Source organism: Tribolium castaneum, chromosome 7, assembly GCF_031307605.1.
Source record: "Tribolium castaneum strain GA2 chromosome 7, icTriCast1.1, whole genome shotgun sequence".
NCBI classification, from domain to species: Eukaryota; Metazoa; Arthropoda; class Insecta; order Coleoptera; family Tenebrionidae; genus Tribolium; species Tribolium castaneum.
Genome location: NC_087400.1, coordinates 5207925 through 5219835, shown reverse-complemented (window position 1 = coordinate 5219835; position 11911 = coordinate 5207925). Strand labels below are relative to the sequence as shown.

Sequence of the window (11911 nt, the reverse complement as noted above, 5' to 3'; positions counted from 1 at the left end):
CCGTTTTTATTTTAACGAGAAGTTTATTTTTGTCCTTATCTACATTACTAATCATAACCCTGAAGTTAATGTCGTTTTTGATTTAAAGTAGATTTATCTATGCAATAATACTAAATTATAATCAATAACGCTCTAAAAGAGCAGAAAGAAAGGCACACAAAGTTCCTAAAAGTGAAAATTGGACATTTTGGAAAATAGCATAGTAACCCTATTTTTTTACCACATTTTCTATAGATCTTTGTCTCTATCTGGCAATAGCGCTGAAATTTTTGACGCGAGGTAGAGATTTCTGGACTAAATATTCGAAAACAACGCTCTGAAAGAGCAGGAATGGACACAAAATTCATAAAAATAAAAATTTTGTTATTTCCAGATGATAATATAATCCTATTTTTAAAACCAAACTTTCTGGAGACAAAATAAACACACTTTGTGGCGATATGCATTGGACTTTTTTGCTACTAAATAAATAAAAAAACTAAATAAAAACATGCGTTTTTATTTTTCCCTTAACATTAATCTGAATATCTAGGAAGCCATGTTCACCTATAACAACCCCCTTTCTTGAGCAAGCTTCGAATTCTGAGGTTGCATTCCCTTTGTATTTTTCTGTTCTGTTTTGAATGTTTCTGTTTCTGTTGATGACCAGTTCTAGACGTGTATTTCTAGTCCCCATTTGTTCTTGTACGGTTGGTACTTTTCGCGTTTGTTGGAATATAATACAATATTAACCGAATAAAATGTTTATAACTGAATAAAGATGTTTAAGCTCCACAATATGTGTATTTTTGTGCTTAGCCCCTGTCGCATGGTTAGAAAAATAATTTAATTTTAAAGTTTAATGAAGATTTCGAATTCATCTAACTTCCAGCGTACGTGAATTCGTACTTTTTGTACACTCAGATGTTTTCAGTTCAGATAGAAAATTGTGCATCTTCAATAACAAGGTAAAATAAATAAATAGAAGAGTATTTTAATCAAAAACGACTTAAATAAATCAAAATCAATAAATATTGTGCATTTCTGGACGCCAGTATTACATAATCAAGTTGTTTAAAGTAAGTAAATTAATTTTTTCTTGTGTTCTTGCCTCGTGTTTGGTTTTGCAATTTTTTTTGGATGGTGATTCATGTCCCAAACTTTTATTATAATTAGATGAAAATTATGGGCGGATGTAAAAAACTGGCTTCGTCAGAATGGAAATAACTGTTAACTGTTGATGTTGCTTATTTTATTTTTGTGGCACAGTTCAGGTTAAGTCAGAAAATAACCCCCATTTTGCAGTAAAATGGCTCTAGGACTCTCGCATGAAGAGACCCTCAAACGCTATCTCTACACCTGCAGTTACTACGGTGCTTTTATAACGGGAAACCCCGACAAACACTTCGGCAATTCCACTGGACGTCTTACTTTTCGCTGGGCGAAGACAGCCCCCGAAGAGTTCGTCAAGATCATAACAACCGTCAGTGAAGATGCTCTATTAGTGAGACGCTCGAATTTTTTCTATTTACTGGCTGAAGGTTTACTCGATAAAGAGGTACCAAGCGAATTAAAGGCCGAAATAAAGAAACTCGTTTTTAAATTGATCAAAACCGACCAAGATTTTTTCGATTTTATTAAATTTTACACGACACTACGAACCAATAAACCAAAAATATCAACGACTTTGCGAAAAATGATTATTAAGTTTTACCAAAACAAGGAACCGAAAGAGTTTGCCGAAACTGTGGCCAGACAGGAGAGTTATCATGGGTGGACGCATAAGGATCTCATCAAATTGACTCACTTTAAATGCAATAATGTGGGTAAGTTGGTTTTTGGGAACCATCTAGTATTTACAGGTTCCTGTAATTAGACTGTCCGGTTATAACGGGCTTTTTTCCAGCATTGAAACACTTCAAAAAAAATTTTTTGCGAAATTTTTTAGAATAGAATGCAAAGGCACTAACTATCCGAAAATTATATTGTTTTTTGTTATTTTTTAAGCGCTTTTATGAAATTTCATGAAAAATACATCGGAAAATCGCAAAATTATGTTGCAAACGGTGTTATTTTTGCTTTCTTAGATCACCTAAGTGAGATTTTGGTAAAATAGAACGAAAAATTACTAAGCTATGAGTTAAAAATGTCAGTATTTTTGCTTTTATCAACGATTGTTTAACTAGAAAAGCGACCATTTTGTAGAATTCCGTTCAAAATATGTCTAGAAGTGCTTAGCTTTTTGTGCAACAAAATAGTAATAGTTTTTTTTTTAATTTTAGACGTGATGAGGCAAAATCTAGATAACAAAACACGTCCTAAATACTAAAAACAGTTTTCTTAATTAGTTGAACACAAGATTTTGCAAAATTCGATGAGAAATTCCAAATTTTCAATAATATTAATAATTAATTTAAGTTTGGAAAAGTGTAACTTTTTATTTTAGTTACGAAAATTTGCTTTTTTCATACTGAAATAAATATTGAAAACTTACAGGATTTCTCACCGAATTTTATAAAATGTTTTGCTGTCTCAAATGTTTTTTCTCATTTTACAAAAACGCAATTATTTCGCAAAATTTTTCAAAAATCAGCCAAAAAAACACTAAATGGATTGAAAAGTAAACTACTATTTTGATTTTTGGGATGTTTTCATTCGAAAACGCAGTAGTTTAGTGTTTCACAAAAAATAAACCAAAAATTAAGGGCCAATTAAATTAAATGTTGTTTGTAATGTGTTGACTACTATTTGTTGTTGACGATTTGTTGACAAAAATTTTACATTCTAAATTATCATTATCTTTAAAGTTCCTTTATTTTGATTATGAAACTGGCCCTAAACAATTTTTTATTTCAACCGTTGATTGTAAATTGATATAATGGCGTTTTATTAGCACGTTTTTCATTCTAAACGCAATTATTTAGGAATTTCGTCAAATAATTATATAATTGAATTGAAAATGGTGTTATTTTTGCCTTTTTCGTGTACTTCAACACGTTTTAGAAACTCAGTTTTCGCAAAATTCTGAAAACTTACAGAATTTAATGGAAAATGACTTTGCGGCGTTTTTCAACCGAAAATAAAATTCTTGCAAAATTTTCGTAAAAATAGACCGAAAAATCGACTAGATATTGTTAGTTTTATCTTTAAGAGCAATAATGTAAGCATATAATTTTCGAAAATTTGCTTTAAAAATATTAAAAATTTCGTTCAAATATGAGAACGTTCCCGACTTCTAATGATCACTCAAATTCAGATTTTTTGGTATCAATTGATAGCTTTTGTAATGAGGAGAAAAGCCCTTGTTTTTTAGAAATCTTAGCTTTTGAGCAATACATCTTTAAAATGAGCGTGATTTTGTAAAAAAAAAAAATTGTAAAAAATTTTGTAAAAAAATAATGTATTTCAAAAACTAACCAGAATATTTCTAGGCGATGAATAAATTTGACACAAAAATTTTTTTTAAACAAATCTGATCTTGAGCTTAGTTCTTTAAAATCAAATAAATCGAGTTAAAATTAGCAGAAAAGTCACTGTTCAAACGAACAATTTTCCTCTTTTTTTTGTAAAATTAGAGATTTTATTTATAAATTTTTTGAAAGTAAGTTATAAAGAAATTATAAAAGTGTAAAAATTTTGCATTGATTTTTTTATAAAAAAACTTTGGGAAAAAAGTACTCAAAAGACGAAAACGTAGTTGATATTGCGCTTTTTGACGAATTTTTAGTGGATTTCCAGATTTCAAATGTATAAGCTGCTGCTAAAAATGCATGAGTAGTTAAAAAAAGTATGTAACTATTTATGTTAGTATAAGATACACAAAACATACACAAAAATTCTAACAAAACATCTTATCTAATTGGTTATGTATCTATTTTCATTATTAAATAAAATCAAATCTATTTAACAAAATTTTTATTTTGTGTCTACTTCCTAGTGTCATTTGGGTGTAATTTCTAGTGAAAGTTAGAAATTTACACTACTAAGGAGTGGACGCTAAGAAACAGAACGGCTTTTACATATGTGCAGAATTTTTTTCTTGTTTAAAATTTAAACGATTTAGTAACTTTACTTTTATTAAATAAAACACTTGCTTTATTCCGAGTCTCACTCCATTTATTTTTCATAATTGAAATTATACGCTCCGTGTATGAAGCAGACTCAGGCATTGTTAAAACACCTAACGAAAAAATAATCTGATGATTTGAAATCTACAGAAAATTACTCGTATGATATTAGTATGAATTATTTCAAAAGTATGTAACTTATACCAAAAGTATGCTATCAGGCAACCTTAGCTCTACTATCAAAATATTTGCGCAACTATCAAATTCACACTTTAATTAGGTTTAAAAACATACATTTCTTTGTTGCTTTGTTATTATCAACTCTGACATATTTCCTAAAATTCGGTGAAAAATTTGTTATAAACGGAAAATTTTATCACATTTTAAGTCAAATCTAGTTCGTTATAAGCGGGTTCGCTATAACCGAGTTTTATAAGACGTTCTCTTGTGGCACGACTGGTTTTGGAGCACGACGAAGGAGTGCCACAATTAAAACTTATAAAACAAGTGTCATACTATTTTTTTCTATTTTTGTTGTTTGTTTTTAGTTTAACTTATCAAAATCAAAATCAAAGTAGAAAAAAAAAACTTTAAGCTAATGAAAAGATTTTCGGTGTTTGAAAAATAGTACGTTATGATCGTTTTAGCGTGTGAACCGATCATGAAGTACGTCCTTTACGGCATCGACCAGCTTCCCGAAGGCTCAGATGAGACCTCAAAATCCATAATCGAGTATTTGAAAAAATCCCACGAATTGCGAACGACCGAAGACGTAGCCAAAGCTACCTCTCTTATCAAAGAACTTCACGTCACTGTCGACCGTGTTAATTCGAAATTAAACAAAACCGAAGAAGTTTGGTTGGCAGCAATTCCCGAAATGACCACCCGTGAAGTTCTACAGTGCCTCTACCGATTTTACAAATTTGGTTTTTTTAAAGCTGGAAGCCAGTTTCAGGCAAAAATTTGCGAAGCTTTGTCTGACGCTGAGAAAATCAAAAAGTGCAATTTGCATCCGGTTGAAGTGTTCATTTATTTGAAGTTTTTCGAAAAAGGGGGAAAGTAAGTAAATTCGTAACCCTAGTTGGCTGTGATAAATCCTAGCCGACTTGACTTCAGAACAATGGACCCCAAGCTACTCGAATACTTACAAAAGAAGGAAATCAGGGAGGAAACCTTGAAACGATTAACAACTCCGTCAGAACCCAAGTGCAAACCCGTCTTTCAGAGTATTAACAAATGTCTCAAACTGTCATACGACAACGTCCAGCCAACTGGGAAAAGATACATGGTGACAATCGACGTGACCGAAAAAACCGAAACAGTGTGTTTTCATAACAAGCGAATACCGTGTCTGGAAGCAGCCGTCGCGATTATACGATTTTTGTCGAAAGTCGAGCGAAACGTCACCGTTGCTGTCTTCAAAGACAGTCAAATCAACTTCGTCGACATCAGCAAATGTAAAAATTTCTCACAAAGTGTTAAAATAACTCAAAACTTGTAGCTCACTCTGCCGTTGACAAGTTATTCGAACACAAGTCGGCCTATATTTCGCCCAGCGCCCCCCTTGATTGGGCCCGCAATAAAAAGAAACAAATCGACGTTTTCATCAATTTCATGAGCTCGAACTGGCAGGCAAACGTCCCGCCAGAAATCAAGGAAAAAATGGAGAAAGTGACCGAAGCTTTGAGCAAATACTCGAAGAAAATGCAATCACCGGAAACCCGGTGAGAGCCGACCACGGCACCCTTGATTCGTGCTAACCGCTTGTTTTAGTTTGGTGAAGATCTATCTAGATGGCGCTGGGGGCGCGTTTGGTGAGAACACCAAGAATATACTGTCCATAGCCGGCTTCAGCGTTGATGTTCCTAAAGTATTGGAAGCGTTCTGTAGAGGGCGCTTCTGTTGAAAATTCTCGACTGTTTTCCCTCCTACAAGTGTTCAGTCAAATCGACGATATTTTTTTTATAATTGATTTTACGCGAGCGAAACTTTCGAAATCCTGAATGTTTTAGGTGTAATTTTAGTTATATTTAACAAATAACTTTTCTAGCGAATATTTACGAACTGATCTGGACCGTTTGATGTTGCGTAGTTAGGTTTTTATGTTTTCTTTAATTAAGTTACCAAATTTCGCTTCATGTTTGTTTAGCAGAGATTCCATGACTCTTTCAATAATAAATCTGGGTGCCTTTGGAGAGTTTGGAAGTCTGTTTAGTGATTAGTTGTATTGACAGGTTCAGTGTCCTGATTATTTTAACGCACAATCGGATTATTGGACTTGGTTTTGTTAGGTTAGTTTTTTTAAACTAAATCTCATGGTTATCGACTTACCTACTGATAAATTGTCTGTGAATGCATTTTTGAAATATCGTTAAATTTGCTATTTATTACGGTTAGAATTGGTTTTTATTTATTTTTGATACACTTATGTATGACACACAATGATTTACAATTCCTGTATGTTTTGGAAAAATAATAAAAATTTACAAGGACTTGGTGTACATTATTTTTACCAACCCAACTGAATAAGTAAATTTAAATAAAAAAAAATATTTTCAAAAAGCCCAATTTACCCGATATAAATTTGTGATTTTTTTGACTTGTACAGTTATCATGCTTGTACCGGTTTTTTATGTCCACCGATGGTACCAATTTTTATCTACTGAGGCAATCAGTAAATTAAATCATTAGCTGACAGATCAGTTTATAAGACAATCATACTTTTAATTTTTTTGTGAAAAAAGTTCTTTCAAATTTCATCAAAAAATACAGCAGTAACATAAGTAACTTTAAACACGTTTTTATTTTTATAAATACTTAAATACACACTACAATTTGACATTCTCTCAAAATTTATGACATCACTAGTTTTTAAGAAATTACTTTCCAATAAGTGATAAACTGATAACTCACATTTTTGTGTGCTTTTTTATAGTTTTGGTAAGTATAAAGAATAAAAAAACGAAGGAAAAAAATAAGAATAAAATAAAAAGTTGTGGGTAATTTTACACAAGGTGTTTTAGTTTTCTGTTCTGACTTTATTTTATAAGCAATTATTAATTTTTTTGGGTGTTTAGATTTCGTAAGTATGTTTTCATGTCATAATAATAAAAATAATAATAATAATAATAATAATAATAATAATAATAATAGTAATAATAATAATAATATTTCTACAAGTTGTTCCCACCACAAATTGGACCAAAAGGCAGCAAAGCTGGTCAAGGTTTTGGCTCAGATAATAAATGAGAAATAACAAAAAATAAAGTAAACCATGTGATTGAAAAAAAAATAATAAAAAAATAAATTAATAAAAAAATATCTAATTCTATTTAACAAAATTATAGAGAGGGAAAAAACACATTAGAAAAATAAAAAGACCATTTTGTAAGAAACATTTTGTATTCATGTTTAAAATCCCAACTAAATAAATTGTTACACAACAAAAATCCTGATTTACTGCATTCTGGTAAAATTCTGGCTATAAACCAATTGGGCAATATTGTCTAGGGATCGAGGATTGGATAAAACCGAAGGATAAACAAACCTAATATCTATGCATCAGCGCTCAGCAAAACCTTTTAAGTAATAGAGACAAAGAGAAGACAGTTTTATTTAGAGAAACAAAATTTAATTGTAAAAATAAACACTGTCGTTAAAATGATTAAATCTGCATACACTGTCACATTTCGAAGAAAAATTGTTTTCTCGGCGTCTTTTCCGCTTACCTTCCTATTTTTATTTTTAAAAGATTTGTGTTGTAGTCATGTATAACACCCTGAATTTATTTTTAAGTTTTGACTTCGCTATTAATTCTCCTGTAGTCCTAAATTAACTCGCGTGGAAATTTCATAAATATTAATCAATCAATGTGTTTTCACGGAAACTTTATTTAAAACACTGAAAACACTAGATAATTTTTTTTGCGTGCAATTGTGTGACAATTTCAAACACCCACACGACAATAAAACACAACCATTACCATATTTATCTAATTTTTTTGCCCAAAATGGATCGAAATTACGTGATTCATATAATTACAACTTCATGTTGGGTACAATAGAAATGTGTCATAAAAATTACAACACGAAGAAGGAATAGGAATTCTTTGATGAAACTTGGCACAAATGTTAGATTATTAGCTGGTATTAAATGATTAAAATTTAAACTTATTGTTTTTTCTTTTTTTTTGTTTCTGACAACTTTGGAAGTGATTTTTTTTAATTCGTTTAGTTTTATGTTATTATTTTAGTGTTATGAAAATGAAAATATGCTTAGAATACGACAAAAAAATTACCAACAATTAAACAAACTTTAAAGAAGCACAATTTTTGGGAAATGATTGGGTGTTCTTTATTTAGAGAAATCGCTATTTGTTTGAATGGTAATCTATGTACCAATCATTGATTAGTGAAGGTTCAGAACAAAGCAGAAGAGGAAGCAGATTAAAAAAAACAATGAAGTCCAAAATGGTCATCGGATTATGGCAATAAGTCAAGTACAAGAAAAATTTTTGACCAATGGTTGAGTTTGAAGGTCGTTGTACTTCACTTCTGAATGTTTACCATCGAATTAGGACATTTGGACTGCTTTTTGTTGGATTTCCTAAGTATGGCAGGAATGAGCAAAAACACAGCTTAAACTTGACACACCAAAACTTTTTTTTGGAAAGACAACGTGTTTCAACCACAAAGTGGTCATCCTCAGGTGAGAATATATACTGTATACATTGACCACATTATGGTCGAAACGCGTTGTGTTTTGAAATAAAGGTTTGATGGGTCAGGCTTAGATATGCGTTTTTGCCCATTTCTCCCATACCAAGAAAAACCAAAAGGAAACAGTCCAAATGACGAATTTCTATGGTAAACAGTCCAAAGTGATAAAAAACGACCTTTAAAACCACCCATTGGGCAAAAATTTGTCTTGTAATTAAATTATAGCCATACTCCGAAGACGACTATTTTGGACTTCATTTGTTTTTTTAAGGTTGCTTTCTCTTTCGCGCTGTTCTGGGCCTTCTCCAGTCTATGACTGATAACATCGTTTAATGATACTTTGATTTCTATCCAAAAGACTAGCAATTTCTCTAAATAAAAAACCCCTATTTGAAGTCCAAAAATCATGCTTCTTTCAAAACTGCTTAAATTATTAGTAGTTTTGGTTTTGTCGCCTCCAGGCCTAATTACGCTTTTAGAACACTTGAACCTAAACGAATTAAATAAAAAACACAAAAAAGACAGAAAAGCAAAAAATTGGAAGAATAATACTTGCTGGTAAAAGAATTTTCGTTAAAAAATTCAAATTTCTTCTTGGTGTTTTTATGACATTGAGTATATCTACCCACTGATTTACTAAACTGTTTTATTGCTTCAGAACGACTGTAGGAGTATGGGGGCGAAAAAAATATCGAATTTTAACGGGTCTAGACACTTACACTCCCAAAATTACCGAATGTTGACCTGGACTATTTTTTTGTTGTTGAATAAATCGCAGGAAATTATTTCGGCTCGAGTTCAGTCGTTTCTCGGCTGAATCAAAAGATTCTAATCCCCTAGATAGTTATAAATTACATCTATACTAAAAGACCCACTGTCAGAATTATTACTTCTTCTCGAAGTTTGTTACGATGCTCGAACTAAATTAGTTCAGTGTTCCTAGAAGAAAAAAGTTGTTTGAATTGATCCTCGTTTGTACTACGTCTTATCTCCCAACATTTTCTCCCCAATTTGCATTAAAATTGATTAAAAAAATCGACAACGTCCAGCCACACACACGTCAAATTTGCCCGCAATTTGCTTAATGCAAAAAAGCCCCGAACTTAGGGTAATTGCTTGGCCATAAATAAAGCGGTGTTTAAATCGCGGAAAACAGGCTGTAGGCAATTTTTGGGGTGATTTGCCTTATCTGGCTGAGGCCCAGGGCCGGATTACCCTGAAAAAAAAACAATTTAAAACAAAAAATTTTCAAAAGTTGAGGTGCAATTGTAAAAATCATTGTCAATGATTTCAACGTGTTTGGTATAAATAAAATATCAAATTAGTGATACGTATTTATATAATAACAGAAATGTACAAATACCCTAAACATGCCTTGTTTATTTTTTGATATGAAATCATTTGAAATGTATTTTTGAAGGAAAATAGCTATACTATAAGTCTTAAACAAAACATGACGAATTAAATTCTGTTGTGTTTCGGTCGTCTACGATCGCTTTTGAGTTCAAATTAATAGAAACATATTTAAAATCAACAATAAATCGAAATTTGGATAATAAAGAGCTTGTGAGCTTGTTGGGCAGAGAAAACAGTGAAACTGGTTTCAAAATTCTATATAATATACAAGGTGTGTCTTCTAAAAGTATTTTTATTATATTTCAAAAACTAGTAATCACACAGAAATCAATTAATGCTATTAAATACTTACTTAATAATTTTCTCTAAGTGACTTTCTTAGAATTTTTTTATGATTCGTCACAATTGAAATTAATTACATAATTAAAAATATTAATATTAATATTCGAACTCGAATTTTGTAATTTCTACTGTCATTCTAAATCGATGCTTATTTAGATAGTGTATTGAGCAAAAAATTCTTAAGAAAATCGCTGCCAGTTTTAAAATTACGCTTTTTTATTTTTTTGTTTTTGTTTATAAGACAATAATACTTTTAATTTTTCTATGAAAAAAAATCTTTCAAATTTCATCAAAAAATACAGCAGTAACATAAGTAAAGTGATTCGCATTACAGAGGGAGTTCTAAAGTAACGTACGAAATTTATTGCTTTGTTATGACTTATTTAAAAAAAACCTTTGAACACGTTTTTATTTTTATAAATACTAAAATACACACTACAATTTGACATTCTCTCAAAATTTATGACATTACTAGTTTTTGAGAAATTATTTTTCAATAAGTGATAAACTGATAACTCACATTTTTTTGTGCTTTTTTATAGTTCTGGTAAGTATAAAGAATAAAAAAACGAAGGAAAAAATAAGAATAAAATAAAAAGTTGTGGGTAATTTTACACAAGGTGTTTTATTTTTCTGTTCTGACTTTATTTTATAAGCAATTATTTATTTTTTTGGGTGTTTAGATTTCGTAAGTATGTTTTCATGTCATAATAATAAATAATAAAAAAATTTTTGAGTTCAAATTAAAAGAAACATATTTAAAATCAACACTAAATCGAAATTTGGATAATAAAGAGCTTGTGAGCTAGTTGGGCAGAGAAAACAGTGAAACTGGTTTAAAAATTCTATATAATATACAAGGTGTGTCTTCTAAAAATATTTTTATTATATTTCAAAAACTAGTAATCACACAGAAATCAATTAATGCTATTAAATACTTACTTAATAATTTTCTCTAAGTGACTTTCTTAGAATTTTTTTATGATTCCTCAAAATTAAAATTAATTATATAATTAAAAATATTAATATAAGAACTGGAATTTTGTAATTTCTACTGTCATTCTAAATCGATGCTTATTTAGATAGTGTATTGAGCAAAAAATTCTTAAGAAAATTGCTGCCAGTCTTAAAATTACGCTTTTTCATTTTTTTGTTTTTGTTTAATTAATTAAATGTTGGGGTTAGCGACACTTTTTTAACATACTTTTTTCATAAACCAACATTTAAGCATCGTTTCGTTTTAGAATTACAAAAAATATAATTTTTTATCTTTTGCTGAATTGAATTGGAAGAAAATGTAGAAAAATTCTGAAACAATTTACATGCATAGAGAACTGTGTAATTATTAGTTTTTAAGATACTGTAAAATATACCTACTTACAGACTCACATTGTAGGTACTGTACCTATAAACAATCAATAGTGATAAAGTTGGTATTATGTGCTCAAA

General features: G+C 30.4%; 1 protein-coding gene across 2 annotated transcripts; it reads left to right on the top strand.

Moving 5' to 3' along the window:
* The first annotated feature begins 803 nt into the window (after positions 1 to 803).
* LOC656827 (RNA-binding protein RO60) lies at positions 804 to 6538 on the top strand. Of its 2 annotated transcripts, none has more exons than XM_963328.4 (6): positions 804 to 947; positions 1285 to 1805; positions 4694 to 5105; positions 5163 to 5503; positions 5548 to 5770; positions 5820 to 6538. In XM_963328.4, the coding sequence occupies exons 1-6, from the start codon at positions 904 to 906 to the stop codon at positions 5950 to 5952; spliced, it is 1674 nt and encodes a 557-aa protein (XP_968421.2). In that variant the 5' UTR covers positions 804 to 903; the 3' UTR covers positions 5953 to 6538. The 2 variants fall into 2 exon arrangements, with proteins under 2 accessions (XP_968421.2, XP_008198649.1); XM_008200427.3 differs by having other exon boundaries at positions 901 to 1058.
* The last annotated feature ends 5373 nt before the right edge of the window (positions 6539 to 11911 follow it).